At 35.8% G+C, this 27,314-nt stretch overlaps 1 protein-coding gene across 1 annotated transcript in view; it reads left to right on the top strand.

Annotated features, from left to right (window-relative positions):
• Positions 1–27,314, top strand: part of COL24A1 (collagen type XXIV alpha 1 chain) — a gene marked incomplete at both ends in the record, with an annotated part of 371,273 nt that overhangs the window by 188,136 nt on the left and 155,823 nt on the right. The window contains one exon of the mRNA XM_080801684.1: positions 25,361–25,414. Coding sequence (XP_080657810.1) covers positions 25,361–25,414 — 54 coding nt within the window. The remainder of the gene's footprint in view (positions 1–25,360; positions 25,415–27,314) is intronic.

Raw genomic sequence — 27,314 nt, forward strand, 5'->3', positions numbered from 1 at the left:
TTCCCAATAAAATTTTTTTACAAAAATAGTGGAAAAGGGGCACCTACTGGCTCAGTCGGTTAAGCGTTTGCCTTCAGCTCAGGTCATGATCCCAGGACCCTGGGATCAGTGCTAGTTGGGCTCCCTGCTCAGCAGGGAGTCTGCTTCTCCCCCCTCCCTCTGCCTTCCCACCCCCAACCCCATGTGTGCTCTCTCTCTCTCTCAAATAAATAAATATTTTTAAAAACAGTGGGAAAAAAAGAAATAACAGGCAGAATTTGGCCTACAGGCTCTAGTTTGCCTTTACTTTCACAGAAAGTTACACTTTATTTGGGATATACCAGTCTTTATTAAATGAATCTGCCATATGCATTTCTGCTTCATTACTCTTTTATTATTGATAAAAAGGCACTAAATGTGAATGTGATTTCTTCAAAAAAAAAAGCAAATTAAACTAGCAGATGTGTTGCTACCATGCACTGATTTTGTGTACTAAGTGCTAACATAGTGAATGAATTTATATTTATATGTAGACCATATGTACATCCAAAGTACTCTAGTGTAATTCATCTTTTTCTGTTCTCCTCAAGAAACACTTAAGAATCTTATCAGGAAGTATTTCCCAGGAACAAAGAAATCTGCTTTTTATGTGCACAAGTTCATTGGCAACATTTTTTTGAACATTATACATGTATTTTTGAAGTTCTGTTCTGAGTCAAAGGATTTCTATATATTAAGTTAGGATTTCTATATATTAAGTTTATATATATTTATATATATATAAAGTTTATATATATTTAAGTTTATATATATTTATATATATATAAAGTTTATATATATTTAAGTTTATATATATAGTTTATATATATTTAAGTTTATATATATTTAAGTATATTTAAGTTTATATATATTTATATATATATTTATATATATTAAGTTTTAGTGAGTTTTTCTTTCATTCTAAGTAATGTCATTAGACTTGTATTTCCCATTAGGTTGAGATATTTCACATTTGCATTCTATCTTCTGTTTATGAAACATCTCTTTTTTTCATCAATTCAACAAAACAGCCTGAGGGGGAACATCACAGCATTTTTGTTCAAAAAGATATATGTTTAATACTCTTCTTTTGACCATAGTAAAAATAATTAAGTGAAATCATGATTTTATTTTAACCATAAATACAGCCAACTTTGTGTCTTATAGAAAACTTTTTATAACTATATAAATTTTCTATATCTTCAGTTCCAGATGGAAAGATCATAGCTGTTGAGATAGAAGTTTTATGCCCTCGGTTTTTTGAGGCTTTTTTTTTTTTTTTTCTGATTAATGAGTTTTGAAAAAATTCTCTGTCGAAATCTGTGTTTTTTTGCTGTGTTGATTATAACATTAGCAATAAAATCAGTTTCGTCACTGAACTCTGGAAAGACCTAAATGATACAAGCTCCTCCAAAAATGCTATGGGTGTGGGACATCGTAGGTTTTAAGGGGGAAGTGAGTCTGTAGAAGCCTTAAGAAGATAGATCATAAGAATTTTTCAACCTCACTGTTAAGACCTCCTACAATATATCCTTTATTTATCCTTATAGTTGTTATTTCTCACACTTCCCAGTTTACTAGACCAAACTGGGCATTCAGTGTTCCTTAAAAGGAACCCACTTATTTATGCCTTCGTTCAGATTGTTTCTGTCACCTCTAAAGGACTTCATTTTCCCACTCCCATTGTCTGCCTAACATCAACTCGCAACACCCCTTTCAAATCATCTGCTCTATCATGAAATCTTTCCTGGTATCTCTGGCCAAAGTTAGATTCAGTACCTTTCTTTGTTAAACCTTTTAGTACTTTATCTACATTATCATGGTCCTTAGCTTATTTTGCTTTATATCACAGTTACTTTTTTATTTGAATTATCTATACAGAAAACTGCTTCCCACAGCAATGAACACGCGCCTAATACATTTTACATTGGAAATAGTATATATTTTACATGATGGAATAAATTAATTTCATTTACATGAAATAAATTTAGATGAAATTTACATGAAATAAATTAAGAATGAAAGGTGATTTTTCTAATTTATTTGCTACTGGCTGCATCTTAAGAGGACTTGTGTGTGCTTGAGCAAAGTCTGAAAGTATGATATATTCTTGTGAGACAATCTGAATAAGGAAGGACATTTCAGTGGGAACAGCAGCATGAGATTAAAATATATGGAGGCATGAAATATCTGCGGTGTTTGCAAAACTGTATTATAAGCAGTTCAGAGTGGCTGGAGGGAGGTAAGGCACGAGTGGTCATTACTTGTAATGTCTTTCCTGTCTTTTCTGGTCCACAAATACCTACTGTTCTTCTACAAGTCAGCTCAAGTTTCACCTCCTCTAAACCTTGATTGCTTTATCCTCGATACCTTATACATTCTTCTATCATAATTTATTGTTCTTATTTATTTACATGACTTTCCAGGTTTAGATTAAGTTCTTTAAATACCAGAGTTGGTGGAGTAAAGCCTAGATGTGAAGTGTAACTTATATTTAAGAAGTAAACAATAGATGAAGATAAATCCAAAAGCTTTCTCTGATCTGTAGTTTCCTTTAAAGTTAAAAATTGTACCTTAGACTAATTGGATTCAAATCTGTACTCATCACCTCGCCTCCCAAATCCATTCAGACCCCTTCTCTCAGCATTTTCTCTTTGTTTTGCTTGAGGTCTTCTAATTCTTTATATTATCAAAGATCATTTACAATCTTTATTTACAATAAAATGTTCTATTGTATCAGTTCATTTTTATAGCTTTATTGAGGTGTAATCAACAAATAACATTGTAAGATATTTAAAGTGTAAAATGTGATGGTCTAATATACATGTACATTGCGAAAGAAATCCCACATAGAGTTACTTAATACATCCATCACCTTACATATTCACCTTTTATATGTATGTGAAAACATTTAAGTTCTACTTTCTTAGGAAATGTCAATTTTACAAAACATTGTTTCCAACTGTAGTCGCAGTGATATACATTAAGTCCTCAGGCCTTATTCATCTTATAGCTGTGCTATATATCACATTTTCTTTATCCATTCATACACTGACAGACATTTAGTTTGTTTCTATACACTGCCTATTGTAAATAATGCCTTTATGAACATGGGAGTACAGATATCTCTTCAAGATAATAATTCATTTCCTTTGGATATATACTGGGAAGTAGAATTGCTAGGTCATATGGTACTTGTATTTTCAACTTCTTGAAGAACCTCTGTACTGTTTTCCATAGCACTGTACAAGTTTCTACTCCCACCAATGGCATAAAAGGGTTCCCCTTTCTTTATATCCTTGCTAACATTTGTTATCTTTTGTTTTTTTCATAGTAGCCATTCTAACAGGTGGGAGGTGGTATCTCATTATGGTTGAGATTTCCGTTTCCCTGACAGCTAGTGCTGCTGAGCACCTTTATGTACCAGAAGGTTATTTTTATATCTTCTTTGGGAAAATGTCTATTCAAATTCTTTGCCCATTTTATTATTTTTTTAATTATTTTTTATATTTTTAACTATTTTATTTATTTTAGAGATAGAGAGGGAGGACGAGCAGAGGGAGAGGGGCAAACAGACTCTGCACTGAGCACAGAACCCAATATGGGGCTCAATCCCACGACCCTGAGATCATGACCTGAGCCAAAATCAAGAGTTGGATGTTTAATGAACTAAGCCACCCAAGCACCTCTTTGCCCATTTTAAAATTGGGTTGTTTATTTATTTATTACTATTGATTTGTATGAATTCCTTATATACTCTGGATATTAACCCCTTATCAGATTTGTGGTTCTCCCATTCTGTTTTTCATTTTGTTGATGCTTACCTTTGCTATGAAGAGACTTTTTAGTTTGATATGGTCCTATTTGTTTATTTTTGCTTTTGTTGCCTTTGCTTTTGCTGTGAAAAAAATATTGCCAGGACCAATGTCAAGGGGCTACCCTCTCTATGTATTTTCTTTTAGGGATTTTATGGTTTCATGTCATATATTTAATCTTTAATCCATTTTGAGTTGATTTTTGTGTATGATATAAGATAAGGGTTCAGTTTCATGCTTTGCCTGTGGCTATCCAGTTTTCCAAACACCAGTTATTGAAGAGACTGTCCTTTCCCTATTGAGTATACTTGGCTTCTGTGTCATAAATTAATAGACTGTATATGCATGGGTTTATTTCTAGGCTCTCTATTCTGATCCATTGACCTGTGTGACTTTTTATTCTAATACCATACTGTTATTATTACAGCTTTGTAATATAATTTGAAATCAAGGAAGTGTGCTATTTCCAACTTTGTTCTTTCTCAAGATTTCTTTGGCTCTTTGGGGTCTTCTAAAGTTCTATACAGATTTTAGGATTATTTTTTCTATTTCTGTAAAAAATGCCATTGGAATCTTGACAGGAATTGAATTGAATCTGCAGATTGCTTTAGGTAGTGTGGACATTTTAACAATATTAAATCTTCCAATCCATGAACATAGGATATTTTATTTGTGTCTTTTTCAGTTTCTTTCACCAATGTCTTTAGTTTTCAGGATGTAGGTCTTTTACATTCTTGGTTCAGTTTACCCCTAAGTATCTTTTCTTTTTGATGCCCTGAGTTGAGTAATGGGAAATATCATATGACCAGCATGGTGGTAGACATAGCCACATTGCTAGTCTTTTTGGAGAAAGTCAGGAGTATGAGGAACCTAAGAAATCACATGTGAGTTTTGTAAAATTGCTTCACCTTCTCAAACAGGCAGTGAGGCCATCATTAAGCTTCAATATTTTCAGTACAATGCTATTGTATTTATCATTAGCACAGTAAATATTCAAGGACCTTTTTTCTACAAAAAGAGGGTTTTCTACTTGTAGGGTTCTAGTGAAATTACTAATTTACCCAGCATATTCTAAAATGTAACAAAACCAAAACCAAGGTCTGTAAGAGTTAATACTAGAGAGTTAGTGAGCAACATTATACCATATACAGAATGAGGCAAGAATAAGCCAATCACTTAATTAGGTCAAAATGAAATAGGATAGATACTCAGAACTAATAGGAATAAATGATGCAAGAAAGACATGTCAGATGTGACCCAGTATAATTTCATTGTGGCAAATGATATCTTCACTTTTCAGGAGAGCTTTTCAGGTCTGTTTTTTGTTTGTTTGTTTGTTTGTTTGTTTTGCAGCATATCTTAAAAATGTGCTCCTACACCTGTGCCCTAAGAATATCATAGGTGTCAATCAAATGGTCTTGCGAAGAACCATTGTCCAACCAGTCCACAGACAAATTAAAAAAGATTCGTTATTTCATAAAGAAAGAAGAAATTCTCTTGAGGACATCCTTCTTCCTCTCTGATCTCCACTTTTCCTTCCTTATTTTTTAATAATTTAAATAGGAAAGTAAAGATTATCACATTTTTATAAATAAGTAAACTATGTGAACTTCCAAGTTTCAGTCTTTTAATTAAGAATCCAGCATCTGAAATTCCTGGGGAAGGTGGTGGAATAAGAGGATCCTAAGCTCACCTCACCCCATGGATATAACTAGATAACACCAACATCAAACCCAGAAAATGACCCAAAGATAGGTAGAGCAGACTCTCCACAGCCACATGTAAAGAAGAGGCCACATTAAAGAGGGTAGGAAAGACAGAGAGGCAGTTGGTAGCCAAACAGACCCTTGGGACTGTCTTGCCGGAGAGGGGCACAGAGCAGCAGGCACAGAGAAGGGAGAACAGATCCCTACACCAGGTACCCAAGGCATGGAGGATCCGCAAAGGGAAGACATCCCTGTAACATTTGGATTTGAAAACCAGAGGGAATTTCAGAGTCATAAGGTAGCTCTATTTTTAATTTCTTAAGGAAAACTAGAGGGAGGGGCCCCTGGGTGGCTCAGTCATTTAAGCGGCTGCCTTCAGCTCAGGTCATGATCCCAGGGTCCTGGGATCAAGACCTGTATCGGGCTCCCTGCTCAGTGGAGATCCTGCTTCTCCCTCTGCCTCTGCCTGTCACTCTGCCTACTTGTGCTCACTCTCTCTCTGTGTCAAATAAATAAATAAATCTTAAAAAAAGAAAGAAAGAAAACCAGAGGGACGTAACAACCGGTGAAACTTTATACATGGAATGTTAGAAATCAGCAGTCTCCCCTTTGGGGAACACAGCAAACAGCCCATGGAGATATAGCACAGAGTCAGCAGTTTGAAAAAAATGCCTGGGGTTTAGAGGAAGGAGATTTATTTATTAATCTCAGAGCTTGTGCTATAGAGCAGGGACCTTTGGAGGACTTTCCAAGAACAATAAGCTGATTTAATAAGCACCATTAAATAAGCACCATTTCCCTCCCATGCCTCCTAGCCTAGATACAAGTACACCTGCAGGAATCAGCACAGTGAAACACTCTCTAACTGTCTTGTTAACAGTGTGCCCTACCTCCATGTGCTTTTGCTGAAACACCCCTTTCAGCCCAATCCAGTCGAGCAGGAGTTTTCCCAGGTGACTACATGTCTCCTCCCACAGTGGACCAGCATGGATCTCGCTGGCAGTGCAAGCCCTGCCCCTATACTCTTCTGTAGACTTGCCTTTCTTATATGTCCTGGCTGGAGCCCCTCCAAAGGGGTACTACAAGCATGGCAGTGTGCAAGCAGCCCCAGTAGGATCCAACACCACTCCAAGGTGACTGCTGCCCCAAGTAGAGGGGAAGATAACGATACTTTCCAGTTCAGTTGCAGCCCTAACAGTGGGCTGGAAGCAGACATTTGGTCTGACTGCAGGCCTCACCACCAAATAAAGCTCTTCGGGGGACAACACAGGGAAAGCAGTTTAGTTTAGTGCTGCTGCATCTCTGACAAACACGTTGTCTGACTCAGTGCAAGCCCAAGGAGGGCCCAGACTGGTGCACTAACAACACAGGGAAAAAGACACTGCCCACAGCAGGCAAAGAGAACCACTGCAGATGACTAGAGGACAAACAGCTCAAACATTAGGGCACATGCAACACACATAAGAGATATCTCTGAAGGGCCAAGTTCTGGTGAAAAAGGAACATGACACTGTAAGGCATTACAAGACCTCTACTTCATAAGGTCACTACTTTAAAGAACAGAAGATGTAGCTGACCTACCTAACACAGAGAAACAGACACACAGAGTTAGACAAAATGGGAAGAAATAAGAATATACCCCAAATGAAAGAAAAAGACAAAAATTACAGCAAGAGAGCTAAACAAAATGGAGATAAATAATCTACCTGATAGAACATTTAAAGTATGGTCATAAGGATATTCACTAGACTTGAGAAAAGATTAGAGGACCTCAATGAGAACCTCCACAAAGAGATAGGAAATATTAAGAAAAAAAAAGACTATCAAAGATGAAGTACTCAATAATTGAAATTAAAATATACTATATGGATAAATAATAGACTAGAGGAAGAAGAAGAAGGGTCAGCAACCTGGAGAACAGAGTAATGGGAAGCAATCAAACTGAATAAGAGAGACGAAAAAATAGTAATAATAAAGACAATTAGACTTAGGAAACTCAGAAACACCATCAAGTGTAATAACAGTTGCATTGTAGGGATCCCAGAGGGAAAAGAGAGAGAAAAGGGGGTAGAAAATTTATTTAAAGAAATAATAGCTGAAAACTTCCAAAATCTGGGGAAGGAAACAGCAATCCAGATCCAGAAGGTAGTGAAAGTCCCCAATGAAATCAACCCAAGGAGGTCCACACTAAGACACATCATAATTAGAATGGCAAAAATAGTGATAAAAGGAGAATTTTAAAAGCAGCAAGAGAAAAAGAAACAGTTACATACAAGAAAATCCATAAGGCTATCAGCTGACTTCTCAGCAGAAACTTTACAGGCCAAAAGAGAGTGGCATGATATATTCAAGGTACTGAAAGAAAAAAGGCCTGCAACTAAGAATTCTCTGTGCAGGAAGGCTATCATTCAGAATAGGAGCAATAAAGGGCTCCTCAGAGAAACAAAAGTTAAAGAAATTCTTGACCACTAAACCAGCCCTATAAGAAATGTTAAAGGGGACTCTCTGAGTGGAAAGGGAAGACCATTAGTAGGAGTAAGAAAAGTAGGCAGCACAAAAGCAGGAAAATTAAGTGTATTTATAAAAATCAGTCAAGGGATTCACAAATTAAGGGATATAATGTATGATACCTTATATTTAAAATGTGTGGTAGGGGGAGTAAAGAATGAGTTATAGACTACTGTGTGTGTAAGATGTTAAGTATGAACCTAGTGGTGACTACAAATCACAAACCAATAATAGATATGCCAAAAATAAAGGGGACGGAATACAAATATATCCTAATGAAAGCCAGCAAACAGTGAGAAAAGAGAGCAAGACAAGAAAGGAATAAAGAACTACAAAAAGACCTATCAAACAAGTAACAAAATGGCAATAAGTACTTACCTGTCAATAATTACTTTGAATATAAATGGACTAAATGCTCCAAACAAAGGACACAAAGTGATGGAATGGATAAAAAGCAAGATCCATCTATGTGCTGCCTACCAGAGACTCATTTCAAAACTAAAGATACATCCATACTGAAAGTGAAGGAATGGAAAAGGATTTATCATGCAAATGGAAGTGTAAAGAAAGCCTAGGTGGCAGCTCTTATAATGCACAAAATAGAACGTAAACAGAGACTGTAGCAAGAGACAAACAAGGACACCAAATAATTATAAAGGGAATAAGCCAACAAGAAGATAGAACAACTGTAAATATTTATGTACCCAACATGGGAGCATCCAAACACATAAAGCAGCTAATAAGAAACATAAAGTAAATAATTGATAGTAATGCAATAATAGTAGATAACTTTTATACCCCACTTACATCAATGGAAAGATAATACAAACAGAAACTGAATAAGGAAACAGTGGCTTTGAATGACACATTGGACCAGATGGATCTAACAGATGTATTCAGAATATTCCACCTTAAAACAGCAGAATATACATTCTTTTCACGTGCAAATGGAACATTTTCCAGAATAAATAATATATTTGGCCACAAAACAAGTCTCAACAAATTCAGAAATATTGACTCATAGCATGTATCTTTTCTGAAACAATGTTATGAAACTAAAAATTAGCCGTAAGAATAAGTCTGGAAATAACATAAATACATAGAAGGTAAATAACATGCTATTAAACAATGAATGGGTAAACAACTAGTCAAGAGGAAATCAAAAACTGTATGGAGACAAATGAAAATGAAACACAGTTATCTAAAATCTCTGGGATGCAACTAAGGCAATTCTGAGAGGGGAATTTATAATAATGCAGGCCCACCTTAAGGAGTAAGAAATATCTCAAACAACCTAAACCTACACATAAAGGAGCTAGAAAAAGAAGAACAAAACCAGTAGAAGGAAGGAAATAATAAAGATTAGAGCAGAAATAAGTGATATACATATATCAGTGGAAGAACAGAGACTCCAGAGAGGTCCTCAACCCTATGTTCAACTAATCTTCGACAAAGCAGGAAAGAATATCCAGTGGAAGAAAGACAGTCTCTTCAATAAATTGTGCTGGGAAAACTGGACAGCCACATGCAGAAGAATGAAAATGGACCATGCCCTTACACCATACACAAAGATAAACTCAAAACAGATGAACGACAGGAATCCATCAAAATCCTAGAGGAGAACACAGGAAGTTACCTCTTCGAATCAGCCACAGCAACTTCTTTCAAGGCAAGTCCCTAAAGGTAAGGGAAACAAAAGCGAAAATGAACTTTTGGGACTTCTTCAAGATAAAAAGCTTTTGCACAGCAAAGGAAAGATTCAACAAAACTAAAAGACAACCCATGGAATGGGAGATGTTTGCAAATGGGATTTCAGATAAAGGGCTGGTATCCAAGATCTATAAAGAACTTATCAAACTCAACACTCAGAAAACAGATAATCCAGTCAAGAAATGGGCAGAAGATATGAACAGACACTTTTCCAAAGAAGACATACAAATGGTTAGGAGACAAATGAAAAAATGTTCAACATCACTAGCCCTCCAGGAAATACAAATCAAAACCACAATGAGATACTACCTTAAAACCAGTTAGAATGGCAAAAATTAGCAAGACAGGAAACAACAAATGTTGGCAAGGTTGTGGAGAAAGGGGAATCCTCTTACACTGTTGGTGGGAATGCAAGCTGGTACAGCCACTGTGGAAAATAGCATGGAGGTTCCTGAAGACATTAAAAATAGAGCTACTCTATGACCCAGCATTGCACTTCTAGGTATATATCCCAAAGATACAGATGTAGTGAAAAGAAGGGGCACATGCACCCCAATGTTCATAGAAGCAATGTCCACAATAACCAAACTGTGGAAGAAGCCGAGATATCCCTCAACAGATGAATGGATAAAGATGTGGTTCATATAGGGGTTACAGAAGGGAGAAAGGGTGTGAGGATGGGGTAACCAAGTGATAGATATTAAGGAGGGCACATGTTGTGATGAGCGCTGGGTGTTATATGCAACTAATAGATCATTGAACAGTACATCAAAAACTAATGATGTACTATATGTTGGCTAACTGAACATTAACAAAAAGAGTTGGTAAGTGAGGGGGGTGAGAAATAAATGATATAGAAACTAAGAAACAATAGAACAGGTCAGTGAAAACAGGAGCTGGTTCTTTGAAAAGATCAACAAAACTGATAAACCTTTAATGAGACTCACAAAAAAGAGAGAGAGGAGTCAAATAAAATTGGAAATGGGTGAGGAGAAATAACAACATCATATAAATATAAATAATTATAAGAGAATGTTATGTAAAATTATAAGCCAACAAATTGAACAACCTAGAAAAATGGATAATTATTAAACACAAATAACCTACCAAAACTGAAGCAAGAAGAAATAATAAATTTGAACAGACAGGTTACCAGCAATGAAATTGAATCGGTAATCAAAACATTCACAACAAACAAAAGTCTAGGACGAGATGGCTTCTACCAAATGTGAATTTGATGGATTCACAGGTGAATTCTACCAGATAGTTAAAGAAGATTTAATACTCATTCTTCTCAAATTATTCCAAAAAATAGAAAAGGAAGGAAAGCTTCAAAATTCATTCTCAAAGGCCAAAATTACCCTACAAAAAAAAAACAGATAAAGACACTACAAAAAAGAGAAATAAGGCCAATATCTTTGATTAACATAGATGTAAAAATTCTCAACAAAATATTAGCCAATTGAATCCAATAATACATTTAAAAAATTACCACAATCAAGTGGGATTTATTCCCAAGATGCAAAGGTTGTTCAGTATTCGCAAATCAATCAGTGTGATACATCACCTTAACAAGAGAAAGGATAAAAAATCGTATGATCATTTCAGTAGATGCAGAACAAGCATTTGACAAAGTCCAACAACCATTCATGATAGAAACCTTCAACAAATTAGGTTTAGAAGGAACATATTTAAACATAATAAAGGCCATGTATGAAAAACTCACAACGAACCTCATACTCAAAGAGGAAAAGCTAAGAGCTTTTTTTCCCTAAGGTCAGGAACAAACACTCTTACCACTTTTATTCAACATAGTACTAGAAGTTGTACCCATAGCAATCAGACAGCAAAAAGAAATAAAAGGCATCCAAATCAGCAAGAAAGAAGTAAAACTTTCACTATTTGTAGAAGACATGACAGTATATATATAGAAAACTCTAAAGATTCCACCAAAAAACTGATAGGACTGATAAATGAATTCAGTAATGTTGAATGATACAAAATCAATGTATAGAAGTCTGTTACACTTCTGTACTCTTAAGGATATAGCAGAAAGAGAAATTAAGAAAAAAAATCCCATTTACAAGTAACACCAAAAATAATAAAATCCCTAGGATTACCTGTTAAATTTTTAACCAATGAGGTGAAAAACCTGTATCTGAAAACTATAAAACATTAATAAAAGTAATTGAAGACAACAGTTACAAATGGAAAGGTATTCCATGCTGGTGGATTAAAAGAACAAATATTGTTAAAATGTCTATACTGTCCAAAGCAATCTACAGATTTAATGCAATCCTTATCAAAATACTACCAGCATTTTTCACAGAACTAGAACAGATAATCCTAAAATTTCTCAAGAACCACAAAAGACCCCAAATAGTCAAAGCAATCTTGAAAAGAAAAACAAAAATTGAGGTGTCACAATCCCAGGTTTCAAGATATACTACAAAGCTGTAGCCATCAAAGCAGTATGTTACTGGCACAAAAACAGACACATAAATCAATGGAAGAGAATAGAAAACCCAGAAATAAACCCATGATTATACGACCAATAATCTTTGACAAAGGAGGCAAGAATATGTGACAGGTAAAAGACAGTCTCTTCAACAAATGGACAGTTACTTGCAAAAGGATAAAACTGGACCACTTTCTTATACCATACACAAAAATAAAATCAAAATGGATTAAAGACCTAAATGTGAAAACTGAAACCATTAAAATCCTAAAAGAGAACATAAGCAGTAATTTCTCTGATATTAGCCATCCAGAGATATATCTCTGAGGCAATGGAAAAGCAGAAATAAACTCTTTGTCAGAGAGAGTGAGCACAGGCAGACAGAGAGGCAGGCAGAGGCAGAGGGAGAAGCAGGCTCCCTGCTGAGCAAGGAGCCCGATGTGGGACTCGATCCCAGGACGCTGGGATCATGACCTGAGCCAAAGGCAGCTGCTTAACCAACTGAGCCACCCAGGTGTCCCTCAGAAATAAACTCTTGAGGCTACATCAAAATTAAAAGCTTCTGCACAGCAAAGGAAACAATCAACAAATCTAAACAACAACCTCTGACTGGGAGAAGATATAACCAAATGATATATCTGATAAAATGTTAGTATCAAAAATATATAAAGGGGGTGCCTGGGTGGCTCAGTGGGTTAAAGCCGCTGCCTTCGGCTCAGGTCCTGATCCCAGGGTCCTGGGATCAAGCCCCGCATCGGGCTCTCTGCTCAGCAGGGAGCCTGCTTCCTCCCTTCTCTCTCTGCCTCTCTGCCTACTTGTGATCTGTCTCTCAAATAAATAAATAAAATCTTTTAAAAAAAAAAATATATATAGAACTTATACAAATCAACACTAAAACAAAACAAAACAAAACAAAAAATCCAACTTAAAAATGGGCAGAAGTCATGAAGACATTTCTCCAAAAAAAGACATACATGGCCAACAGACACATGAAAAACTGCTCAACATCACTCTTCAGGGAAATGCAAATCAAAACTATAGTGAGATACCACCTCACCTGTCAGAATGGCTAAAATAAAAAATACAAGAAACAACAGGTGTTGGCAAGGATGGGAGAAAAAAGAACCTAATGCATTTTTGGTGGAAATGGAGTCTGGTACAGCCACTGTGGAAAACAGTATGGATATTCCTCCAAAATTAGAAATAGAATTACCATGCTATCCAGTAATTGTACTACTAGGTATTTATCCAAAGGATACAAAAACACTAATTCAAAAAGATATATGCACCCTACATTTATTGAAGCATTATCTACAATAGCCAAATTATGGAAGCCACTCACATGTCTATGGATAGATGAGATAGAGAGATAGATAGATAGATAGATAGATAGATAGATGATAGAGTGGTATATATATAATGGAATATTATTCAGCCATAAAAAGAATGAAATCTTATCATCTACAATAACATGGTTGGATCCAGAAGGTATAATGCTAAATGAAATAGGTCAGAGAAGGACAAATACTATTAAAATTTCAGTCATATGTGGAATTTAAGAAAAAAAACAAAGGAAAAAAAGGAAAGTAAAAAACAGACTTTTAGCTATAGAGAACAAACAGATGTTTATCAGAGAGGAAATGGGTGAGGGTGTGGGTGAAGTAAGTGAAGGGGTTTAAGAGTACTCTTGTGATGAGCACTGAGTAATGTATAGAATAGTTGAATCACTCTATTATATACCTGAAACTAATGTAATACTATATGTTAACTATACTGGAATTAAAAAAAAAAAGAATCTAGCATCCAATTTATGCTATGCATCATTCTATAGATATTTTATGAGCACCTGCTCTGTGCCAAGTAAGGTGCTAGACGATGAGATAAGCTGAGATGAACATCAAGATGAGCAGAACAGGGGTGCCTGGGTGGCTCAGTGGGTTAAAGTCTCTGCTTTCAGCTCAGGTCATGATCTCAAGGTCCTGGGATCGAGCCCCGCATCGGGCTCTCTGCTCGGCAGGAAGCCTGCTTCCCTTCCCCTCTCTCTCTGCCTGCCTCTCTGCCTACTTGTGATCTCTGTCTGTCAAATAAATAAATAAAATCTTAAAAAAAAAGATGAGCAGAACACAGGCCACTCTCGAAGAGTTTATAAGTTAGAAGTTTTTTTTAAAAAAAAGTAATAAACAATGAGTTTAAAGAAAATAATAACAATCTAAGAGAGATCACAAAGTCTGCCTTTTGTAGAGGTTTATTGGCAAATCGTTTCCATAGTGGTATTGAAGATCCCAAATGGCAGATGCATCTTCCTCATTCTGAGATAAAAGTATTCCAATTAAAGAAAATTACATCTCTTTGCCAAAAGATTTTGAGCATCTCTAAATACCTGGGTGCTTTTCATATTCCTGTGGTTAAATTATAGAATTTTAGTACTGGAAACTTTAAGAGATATTACAGAATTTCAATACTGCAATGTATGAGAAAGATTATCTAGTCCATCCTCTTTGTTTTGTAGAATTAGAAGGATGAGACCCAAACTGGTTCCATGACTTGTTTCATGAATGAAGATCTAAACTAGAACTCAACTCTTTAGTAATCTACCAATACAACACTGTTATTTTCTTCATTTTTAGGTACAGAGATTTTGGTGGAAGAGGGGTTTGACGGGAGTCATCAGACAACAGATTTTCTGACTAGTAGTTTTGTTTTCAGATAGAATACATACACGCACACACACATACACACACACACACACACACGCACACAAACTCAAGACATACAGGATCTGCATGAAAGAATGCAGAACTAATTTAATGCTTCATATGTGGCAAAAATATGCTATGATTATAAGCACATATTCTTTTCTATGAATGAGCTTGCTAATTTATTAGAACTTTAGGAAGAGCTTACAGTTCCAATGTTTTGCAACACAAGTGTCACAGCAGGAGAATGACTCTTATTTCTCACAAGAAATTTTTATTTTTTTATTTTTTTAATCAATAATTTAAGAAGTTCAACCAAGATTGGGGTAGCCCTGTGTTGATACTCACTTTATCACCTTTGATTTATTGTCATGAGACTCATTCAGATGAGCAGAATAATGTGAACAGCAGATGCCAGACAATTTAGTGCAGGGAGGACAGCACCAGTTGCCTTTCTATTCTCAAGCTTCTCATAACATAAGTGTGAGTAAAAGCATCTGTTGAACAGACATTCCAGGCATATTCTTTTAATTATTGCCAGACCTTCCTAAGGCAAAACTTCATTCTTAACTTTTATTTCATGACTACATGTATGATCCAAGGAAGTAAGAGTCAAGTAGTTGTCAGGGAAATGTCAGAAACTGAAATCCTTGTTTGGATACTGAGCAGACCATGGAGTTATATATCTTAGAAAACCTGTATATCCAAATACCAACAGTCTGAAGTGGAGGAACTGTTGCCACAATAAACTATTGTCCAATTAGGAACCTCTAAATTAATGAAATGCTTGTCTGTATTTTAAATTTAACTGACTGTATAAATTTTCTGCATTATTTATTAATATCTGGCATTATATTCTCAAATGTTTGCTGATGAAAGGAATGAATGAATTTATTTTAGGGCATGTCTATACTTTTTAAAGTGTTAATGAATGCAGGCTTTCTAAATAATTGCCTTTCCTTCAGTATGTCACCATCACCTGGTGCTTATAGATAGATAGCTTATCTTTAGTTTTCAGAAACTCTAATAAGGCTAATTAGGCACATTCTTGGTTTCAAAGACAGTAGAGAACACAGATGAGTAATCACGGTTTTTGTTTACTTATACATTATTCCAGAAAAAAAATTAAGGGAGTTTTTGTCTGTATTTGGTAACAGGTATGATTTATCATAATCACTCTGCTACATGGCTTCCTCATTTGGTTTATTTAAATTCTTAGGCACCAGGTATTGGTGTAGTGTTAGTGTTTGTAAACAATATAAGTGTATCTTACTTGAAAGAGAAGTAGGGTTAAAGGGTTTTTTGTAAAGTAAGTCAAACACTCTGGAAAACAAATTATAATAAGCTATATATTTTTTGCTGCCAAAGTGTCTTTAATCTTTGGTGAGCTTGAAAAGTTTCATCCTTGATATATCAAGAAAAGATTTATCACTTAGTACGAAGGGTGAGGAATGAAATTTCACTCCAGTTGCTATCTCAGAGAGTCCCCCTTGAGTTGCATTTGGGATACATTCCAAATGCTATTTTCTTATACTTTGGACATGCAAGCCAATCCCCAGAAACCATATATATGTAAGGAACAATTTCCTCCCTTTTAGTAAAAAGGATAAAGCATTCAGTTCATCCTAACAATGATAATAGTCATTACCCAGGCATTAAAAGTAGGTTGACAATGTGTACCTTAGTAGCTACACTAAGTATGACAGTTACATCTTGTCAAAAGGGAATATATGAAAAAGGAATATCCCTTTACTAATTCAGACTACTCTTAGTGATAATCCTGTCTTTTCACAAATGAGGATCATTTTTACAGACCAACAAGTTGCAGTCCTGCTTTTCTGTTTTTCGTGTACTCTCAGTATCTATGTATGGACTCACTGACACTTTGTCATAATTCCAAGGCCCTCTGTAGATTGAGACTCCCATTTAGGGAGGAACTGTGACCACAAGTGGGATATTCCAGAAGTAGACTGAGATAGCATTTTGCTGCAGGATATTTATTAGAAAGTAACACCTGAGGAAAGAGGAAGAGGAAATAGGGTTGAATAGATGGAGAAGTCAAATTGATACAGGCCCTACTTAAATCTCAACCATCCATACAGGAAGCTCTGAATCCTTTATAAACTTACCATGCTGGGCTGAATGGCTAGGCTTTTTATACTCCAACTCAAGCACTCATAGTATATGGGTCACCCTGGGATGTACATTGGTCAGGAAGGTCCTCTGAAGGTGAAGACATGAAGCTGACAACCTCTTAGGCAACATATTCTTCCTTGGTCATGTATCTTGGTGGCCCATCTTGATGTTCACAACCGTTTACTCCTTGTGTTACTTGGGTTGACTTCATATCCTTTCAAGGGATTGCTCTAGATTTCTGGTAGATTCTCTTCCTCAGGGAAAAATTAGAAAAGGAGTTAGTAGTACAAAGTATAGCCCCTAACAATGCAGCTAGCTTTAGGACCACAAATGATATCAATCTTCTGCCTCTGATGATCAGGGTGAATGAACTATGCCACAATAGTGACTCTTCCTTGATTTCTGGTGCCCAGATACAGAGAACTTGAAGTATTCAAAGGGCAACCATAGGTTATAGATCAATGGTGGACCTCTTACTGTGTCACCTAATGAAAATACATACTCTTTGGGGACCAAGACCTCTATTCTGGCAGAGCTTACATTTTGTGGGGATGGAAAGCACAGGGTCCTCCACAGAGTTCTGGGAAGTGGTAGTAAGTAAGATTAATTCTGCTTCCTCCCCTTGGTTCCAAGACCAATGACTATTTCCTGTTGGAGATCTAGTACCATATAATGGTCTTTGATTTGGTGTGTATACTTTTTTTATCCTATAGAGTAGTGCTTTATCCTTAAAAGTATCACCTCCAGGTAGTACCTGGGTGGCTCAGTTGGTTAAGCAACCGCTTCCTGCTCAGGTCATGATCTCAGGGTCCTGGGATCCAGCGTGCATTGGGAATCCCTGCTCGGCAGGGAGCCTGCTTCTCCTCCCTCTGCTGCTCCTCCTGCTGTGCATTCTCTCTCTTAAATGAATAAATAAAATCGTAAAAAAAAAAAAAAGTATCCCCTCCTAGCTGGCACTTTAACTGCTCCTTTAGCAGGCTATCCCAGTGTTCCAACAAGCTGGAAGCTTCTTGTTATCATACGATATAACTACTAAATCCCATGAACATAGGCCCACTTTTATAACTTATTTGCGTAAAATGGATACCATGGTCTTACACAATGCTTTGGGGAACTTGTAAGATAGATTAGACACTTTGTAAGCTATCAGATACTGCTGCTAGTTGAGGGCTGAGGATAAGAAAGAAACCCATTCCCAGAGTTTGTTATTTCTATTACAATAGATCTTTGGCCTTTCCAGTGTGAATTTGCCCCTAAGGGGCTGGTTGTTCTCCTCAAAGAATGGCATCATGTCAGGGGAACAGTATTGTTCTCTGTTGTTTGCAGTGTGAATATTCAGTAGCAGCAGTAATTAATTCAGCCTTATTAATAGGAACCCATGATGTCAGACCCATACACACCTTCATCCCTCCCACCATGCTCATTTCATTCATATGCCCAGTATCCAACACTGAGATGACTAATGACCAAGACTTGCTGATGTCAACTTTCTGAATTATTCTGTATCCTTCCAGGCACTCTTCCAGGTTTGACCTTCTCTGTTAGGCATTAACGTTTGATGCAAAATCTTTGCACTTTGTGCCTAACGTACCTTTGTATGCTATGTGCCTCATTTGAAGCCTTGTTCTAAATCTTACAATCTTCTTCCTTTCAGGTGACTAACCAACCAGCTGGGTCACTCACAGATATCTGCTAGTCTGTGCATATTCTAACTTGAAGCCACTTCTCCTTTCCAGAAAGTAGACAGTCTGGTGCAGTGTCAGAAATTCTGCTCATTAGAAATGTTCCCTTTCCACTGCCTTTTAAGACACTCCTGAGTGAACTTACAGTACAGCTTCCATCCATTTTCAGTTTGCAACTACATAGTAAGTGTCTTAGTTCAGGCTGCTGTAATGAAACACTACAGTCTGGGTGGCTTAAACAACAAACATGTTGTTGAACAGATCCAGTGGTTGATAAGGACCCACTTCCTGATATGCTGATGGCTATCTTTTCACTGTATCCACACCGTGTAGATCGAGAAAGGGCTAGCTCTCTTCCTCTTCTTATAGGGACATTAATCCCATCATGGAATTAATCACCTTATCTCCATTCTCATCACCTAATTACCTCCCCAAAGCCCTACCTCCAAAGACCATTGCATTGGATATTTAACGTAGGAATTTTGAGAGGACACAAATAGTAAGTCCATAGCAGTAAGCCTACCAATCCATAAACCAAGTTTGGACATCTGTTCTCAAGTAGCTGGTCATAAGACATCTCCCAGACAGCCAGAGGTGTCTGCTGAAAAAAGAGATCCTGGTTGGGGGTCTAGACTACTTGTTCATTCAGTTTGTCTATACCTCTGTCCTGCTCATGTTCCATGCCAGATTGCACTGGAACTGCTCAACCGTGTCTGACACAACTCAGCTGATGATAGGTCCCGATGCATGGTCATCTGGTGTCCATGATTAGGTGCTCAGTTTAGAGCCTAGAAGCACACTAGAATTTGATTTTCAAAACACATAATTCTCTTCTGCAAATGGCATGGCCTTGCTACAAAATCCAAGGAGACTTTTGCGTCCTTCCTATCAAGGCCTGCTGTTAGCTCTACGTATCTTCCTTTCTCACCTGTGATGTTTCTAAAAACTACAGGGTCTGCCTGGTCATATGGACCACGTGGCAGAGCTACTTATCTCATAGCTTAAACCCACTAAAGGAGCTTGCACAATCTCTTGAGGTCCTTGCCAGGGTTTTAAATCCTATATCTTTGATATGTGCTACCAAATTAATAAATGCTTGTATCTAATTTATATTATATTTTTAGATTATGTAATATCTCCCTTGATTAAGTACCTCTCAAATCAGGTTCCCACTGCCCCAATTCCTACCAGTATATATTGGCTAGATCTTTCATTCCTTTGGGATATAGTCTCTTCCTCCTATATCAGACATATCAAGCTCCCAGAAGGGTTATGCTGTAACTTAACCCCTTAACCTTGACATAATGGCCAAAAGAGGATGTATGGAAAAATCCTAATTGGGGCACATGTTTTCTTACAGGGGAAAGTGCTAGCATTAATGAGAGGTAGACCATATTTGTGAGCTCATAGAGTCTGGTGCTTCAAAACCTTCAGGGACCTCTATCTAGGTATCCTCATGACAAGTGTCAGGGTCCCATTTTTTTTTTTTCCCCAAAGAAGGCCCTGGCCTTGTTCAAACAGAGTTGTCTTGGTTAGACATTTAGCCTTTCCTGGAGTTTGATCACTCTATTAAATCCTGGGCTTTGCTCAGTTTCTCCGTCCTCCCACTGGAGGAAATGAGAGCCAAACAATCATTTAGGGGAGATCTGGAGCATATATAGCCCAACAGAGTAATCCCATATTGGGCAAAAATGGACATGCCTTTATACTCTCACTTTAGTTTGTCTTTGGATCTAGGCCTCCCTGGTTATGCATCTCTGCTGGTGATGTGGGCAGCTCATCTATTTCCACCACTACTGCTCCATCTAATTTGTTGACTCATTCATTCAACATGTATTTGTAATTCTGTTCTGTATTCCAAGAAGTATGCCAGGTATAAGAGATATAGTATCAGATAAGACATTATCCTTGCTTTATAAAACATGCAGACTAATGAAATTGAGGTTACATCTTCCTGAATGGTAAAGGAGGAGGCACAATTAGTCCACATCACACTGTCAAATATATCCTTAGCTTATAGATTTCATTTGAAAATAGGGGTGAAATGATACAATGGTTAGCCTTTTAGGAACAATGATGTATTTTGAAATAAACAGAAAAGGCCCATTCATGTTTGTCAAGTCATAAAATTGCCCCTAAATGAAAAAGTCTAAAAAAAAACATTATGGACAAAAATAAATAGACAATATCCTCCTTTAGGGTTTTTTGTTTTTGTTTTTTTTTAAGATTTTATATATTTATTTGAGAGAGAGAGCGTGTTCAAGCATGGGGAGGAACAGAAGGAGAGGGACAACCAGACAATGCACTGAGTGTAAGGCCAGCGCAGAGCTAGATCTCACAACCCTGAAATCATGACCTGAGCTGACATCAAGAGTCAGATGCTTAACTGACTGAGCCACCCAGCTACCCCGACAATATCCTCCTTTTGACAGTACACTTTCTTTATATAGTCAACTCTGTAAGTTTTCTTTTTATCATCCCGCTTGCTAAATGTTGTTGTTCTTGGTCCTTCCTATTCTCAGCCCACATACTCTCTTTGGTGATGCATCTACTCAGTTACTGTCTTTTTGTGGCTAGTTCACAGTTATCTTTCCTTAGCTCTAGACCTGTGTACTCAATTGTGTTGCAAATATTCCTACCAGAATGTCCAATATATATCTCATGTCCGTCTTATCTAAAAACACATTCCTCTTTCTTACCCAGATAGATTACATGCACTGTATTTCCACTCTTCTGCATCTTCCCCATATCTGTCTAGACTGACAAGAAATCTGTATTTTCACTATCTTCAACAAACATGTGAATGTAGGAGATCTTAAGGAGGAGAAGTAAATAATAGAATGGAAATACATTTTCTGATGTAGTGCTTAAAGTTGTCATTTTCTCATCATGGCCAGTCTTCTGTTTCTCCTACCCTCAAAGTTTTGTACTAGATTGAATCGTGTAAAATTACCAATGTTTAAGGTCTTTAAAAAGTCAAATATCAGCAATTTCATGTAGTATAACCAAATATTGCTTTTATTGTAATAAGATAACTTCTAAAAATTTTTAAAAAGTGGATAAACTCAGTAACACTAATAAATGCAAACATTGAAGTTAATATGTTTCTAAGATAAAACTGAGCTACATCCTTGAGAATTAGCCTTATAATATCCCATTTTCAAGTGAGTTTAAAGAGATGTGGGCTCTGAATTATTTTATTTTGTTTTATCTTGTACCTGCAGTTGTTTCTGTACTGAAAAGAAAATTAGAAACAATATAGACAAGTTCTAAACCACAATTAAGGCAGAATTGTCAAGTCTATGAACTTTATGTAAAAGTTTTTTTAAACATTTTAGTTTCAACTAGGAAATATTCTAATTTTATATTAGTCTTTAGTGAATAAGGAGGATGTGGTTACTTAAAAAAATAGAACTAGTGCATTTTAGAGTTTTACTGACTTTTAGAAAAAAATAATACTTCTTTTCAGTTCTAACAAGTGATTTATTATATGCAAGGCTTTTTGGCCTTCTGAATTTCTGCTTTAGCTAACAAAATCTATAAATAGGCTATTACATATCCTATTTTATAAAAAATGAAATATTTTCAATTATTGTAGAGTTGTCTAGCTCTTAACACACGGTGTGTTTTGGCTCTAGGTTTTGTCATTTTCCTTAATGTGTGTTAGATGTAGAATCAGTGTTTTGAAACTTTTTAAATGAAAATTCTTAGTCAAAAAAGTATAAATTTCTGATAGTTCTTATAAATGAAGGCTATAGCTTCAGTGACTGCTTTGTAGTTCTCTTAAATACCCAAGAGAAATGGTTTGGGCTCTGTGGGCCCTACAGACTCTCTCACAACTACTCAGCTCTGCCTTTGTAGGGCAAAAGCAGCCATAGAGAATTAGTAAACAAGGAGACATTGCTGTGTCTCAGTGAAACTTAGAAAAAGAGGTAGCCAGCCTTTGGGGTCACAGTTTGCTGACTTAACTTTATCTGATATTTTATAGTACTTTATCTTCATGTAATATTTTTGCTATCTTCTTTGTATTTTAGTTATTAGTTATTTCTAAATTGACTAGTATAGTGTCTTATACCTGGTAGATAATAACTAATGAAATAATTATGAATGAAATTTTATACATTTCACCTTTGGGAAAATGTACATCATTCCAACAACACTAATTTAGAATTTTCTCCATAAGTGTATAACTTGAAAACAGATAGAAAAAAACTGAAGAAAACTGTTGGGAGGAATCAGAGTCTTAATACATTATTTATGCTCTCCTAATATAAGTTTCATTAATGATTCCCTGTGGACAAAGATATAAGCCTGTGAACTGCCCATTTTTCCAGTGAGAACTTATTTCTTCCAAATTTGGTAGACTGCACCTCCTAATACTTGACATCAGTACTGACAAACTCAAGTGCCCTATTGGAAGCAGGTAGTATATAGTAATAAGAGATAAGAGCAATTGATATGAACTGTGGTGAACGATATAATGCATCTAAGTAGTAACTGTTGCTTAGATCCATCCAGATTTGCCTTTGAAAATGCTTGTCTGTGCTTGCTAGGTCATCTAAAACTAGGAATCTTATTAATCTTCATATATAAAATCTCTGGATTTTTAAATCTTAGTACCTAATTCAGTTTCCATTAATTAGTAAGCAAGTGCTATGGTCTAAGGAAAATAGTTCTGTAGGTGACATTGATCTGGTACACATAGTCAATACTGGGATAAGTCAAGTGGGCCTACTCCATTCACTCACTTAGATTATATGTGTTAGGAAAAGGGTTTTTCCCCTGGATCAATATTAGTCTGTGTTCAGTTTCTGATATTTTATTTACTGTCTCACAAATATTTATATTTCATTGTTCTTCTCAGATTTGATTAACTGACCATTGATCATTGTCTCAGAGTGAAAGTGTTAATGCTCTTAAAATCAGTAATCATAGAAATATATTAGATCACTTCTAATGGATATAACCATTAACATTAGAACAGTTTTTGAGAATATAGATTTGTGGTGTCCAATAGAGCTACAAGGCTAGTCACAAATGTCATTTAACATTTTTCAACAGCCATATTTACAAAGATATAAAGATGCAGATGAAATTGATTTTACTAACATTTTATTTAAACCAAGCAATATTACCAAAATATTCATTTTAAAATGTAATCAATTTAAACAGTGATTTAATTTTTTCATTCTTTTTGTAGTAAGTCTTCAAAATCTGATGTCTTTTATGTTTACTGCACGTCAGTTTTGATCTGCTACATTTTAAGTGCTCAATAGCCACTTAAACTCGACCACACTACTTAAACGCATCCACCTCAGCAAGCTATTTAACTCACCTGCCTTGTCTGTAAGTGCAGCAGGATAATACTACCAAATGTGGCTCTTGTGAGGATTAAATAAGACACACAGGAAGTGCTTACCATACATCAGTGTATCCATGATGAGTAGATAAATAAGTAGGTAGGTAGGTAGAGAGGTAGGTAGAGTGGTAGGTAGGGGAGTGAGGGAGAGATTGTATGTAGATAAAATCATACCCCATGCTTTAACTTCAGTTAGCTTCAACATAGCAAATCATTTTTTTTCATGATTTAGGTGCCTTCTATATGCTAATTTATATTATCATACAATAATCTATTTAAACAAAGTATAGCTATTGAAAAAGAAAATGCTTCATACATCTTTAAATAATAGTAGAAAAGGGCTTCGTAACTGAAAACAGGAGGAAGATTATGTTGTCGTTATACAGCTTGGTCTATGTTATTTTGTTTGCTATATTGTTTGAAGTAGAATCCATAAAGACAAGGTAGATGAACACTGAGCCTTGTTCACTTTGAAACAGTGTTACTGATTGCATTCTTTCACTCCTTTCAGTGCACTAAATTCATCCTTTACTCAAGCTGTTTACTCATCTAGAACACTCTTTCTCCTTTCTTCTCGTGGCCAACTGGCCTCTTCTTATTCTTCAGCTTTCAGATTAGATGTCAGACTTGAAATTTACCCCGTCTTCTCTTTCAGTCTCTACCTCGTTATCACAGTTGTTTCCTTTATAAGCCAATGTGATGACTTGTCATTATTACTTTTTAATTTAGTTGGTTTTAGTCTCTGTATAAGACTTTTTGCTTTGTGAGAGCCTGGGTCTGCTTTACTTGCTAACGAAATCTCAGCAAAGCAATGTAGTACCAGCACAGAGCAGGCACCAAATATTTCTTGAATGACAATGAATTAATGAATGGATGTGTGCTAATATTGGGAATTTTCAAAGAAGTCACAGAAATGACTTCGTGAGCTGATGTATCCACATCAATAAGCTATGAAAACTACAGTTCTTTATAACATCCCCTGTATTACAAACTCCACAAGGTCAAGGACTGTGTTTGGATATGAAACTAAGTGCCTCCCAGCTCAGGGCCTGCCACATATTAGACATTCATATATATTTGTTGATTGAATGAATAGATTACTTTTTGATGTGAAGTCATAGGCTAGACATCTATACTAGGAAGAGTTTTACTCTAAGACAAAATTTAGGATGAGTTAAAAAGAAACATGGGTTGAGGTGACTTAAAACCAAAATGCTGTAATAGCAATGCAGTAAAAATGTGTATTTTCTGTTATATTTTTTTTCCTGAAAGGGACCTGTTGGTTTACCTGGAGAAGTTGGGACTACTGGAAGCATTGGTGAAAAGGTAATGCCTTTCATTTTTTTTTCTAATGATAAGAATTCCAGGCTAAACTCAAATAGGAGACATTCATATGGTATTTTATGTTGATTAGAAATCACTCATAACTTAAAATATACCATCTGTCTTGAATATCTTAAATATATTGAAATATAGCTAATGGAATATATATTTCTAATTTTTAAAGGGCACACTACTCTTTGGGTTGTGATGATGTGGTCTGAAGAGAAAAGATGAAACTGATGGTCTAGATTTATGACTAGGTCATATTTAAATCAATTTTATCAGAGCAAGCTCCCTAAAGGAAGCAGTTTTCAAAGGAATTCAATTATCACTTTACCTGATCCAACTCTCAGTCACAATCTCTTGCTTTTCACTTGGAATCCAGTGTGCAATTATTCGTGCATATTCCCGGCTATTGTAATGGAAATAGTAATTTACTTAAAGATTACCTAGAAATCATTACCTTGGGAGTGATTGTCCATGTTGAGTTTCAAACTTAGGAAAGTCTTTTTAAAAAATAAAAAGTAATTCTTTACTTGAAACCAAGGGCATTTAAAAAAATTTTTTATGGAATCTTATAATGGACTAGTAGGTTATAAACCAAAACTTTGGGTCTTTGACTAAAACCTGTTGTGCTCAATATAAACTGTAAGCATGATAGTCTTGTGCAATTACTACATAAGGCTATTCTGTGAGTAAGTAGAGCCAGGACTAGGAGTAAATTAGAAAATATTCCAGTTATTGCTATCTGAAATGTTTAGTTTAAGTTAAAGTCTACATGTCTAAAATTTATCACTTTTTTCCCCAGGTTTAAACTGGTCTCTTCCCAATAATCTCATGTCCATTAGTGTGCTTTATACCTATCTCAGTTTTTCCAGTCTTCTGGAATAAATAGAGTGAAACCCATATTTGCTTTCCTTTTTCCTCCATTCTCTATGCCTAATCTTTTAGCAGAGCTTAGAGTTTTTTTCTATATAATTTATCTTTTCTAATAGTCAATCCAAAGCCCGCCCTGCCCCCAACATACTCTTATCAGTTTATGTTAAATTTATCCCGTCGTATTTCTATCTTCTCATCCATCCTACATACTACAAGCAGAGGACTAATTTTGATGGGTCATCTGAAACATTTTGGAAAACAATCATTGGCTCCCTACTGTTGACTCAATTACTTTGGGTCCTCTACTTTGCTGTCAAAGTACTACATAATTTTGGCTTAATCAGTTCATCTAACAAATTTTCTAATAGTCTCCAATATAAACATTTCTCTCTCCCCTCTCATATATTACGTACTTGTTCTTATTCCTGTTCTTACTGTTTTGTTTTTTTTAGCTTGAGTATTCTCTCTGTTTCCCTCTGTTTATTTAAAGCCAGACTGTAGGACTCAAAGTCTCATCTCCTCCATAAAGTCTTCTGAGATTCCTCTGATCCTTCCTGATTTCTTTCCTTCCTGGACTTAGAATAAGCACCACACAATTGATAATTTAATTGTCCTCTAATTGATTGACCTTTGTTAACGTCATATCTCCAAATACTTGAGAGTAGACTCTAAGCCAAATTTCTGTTATAGCTCTCCAACTCTCAGTACATTGAAAGTGCTTAATATGTACTTATTGATTTTTTATTAACAATTTATATAAAATGAGCTCATTTTAAAAAATTAGATTTGTAATTTTTTTTATTCTGACTTTGTTTTTTCTGTGCAAGGTAGAATGCTCTGCACTAATCCTAGGAATTTTAATGTGAATCAGTTTAATTCTTTTAATGTGCTATGGCATATTTGATTATCATAATTATACTTGTGGTAGACAGATTACAGAAATAAAATTTTGTTCAGTGGTTATGGGAATTAGTTAATTCTTAAAATATGTTTTGATACTTTTACTATCCTCCTATTTTATATG

The sequence above is a fragment of the Martes martes genome (assembly GCF_963455335.1).
Source record: "Martes martes genome assembly, chromosome: 4".
Lineage (NCBI taxonomy): Eukaryota > Metazoa > Chordata > Mammalia > Carnivora > Mustelidae > Martes > Martes martes.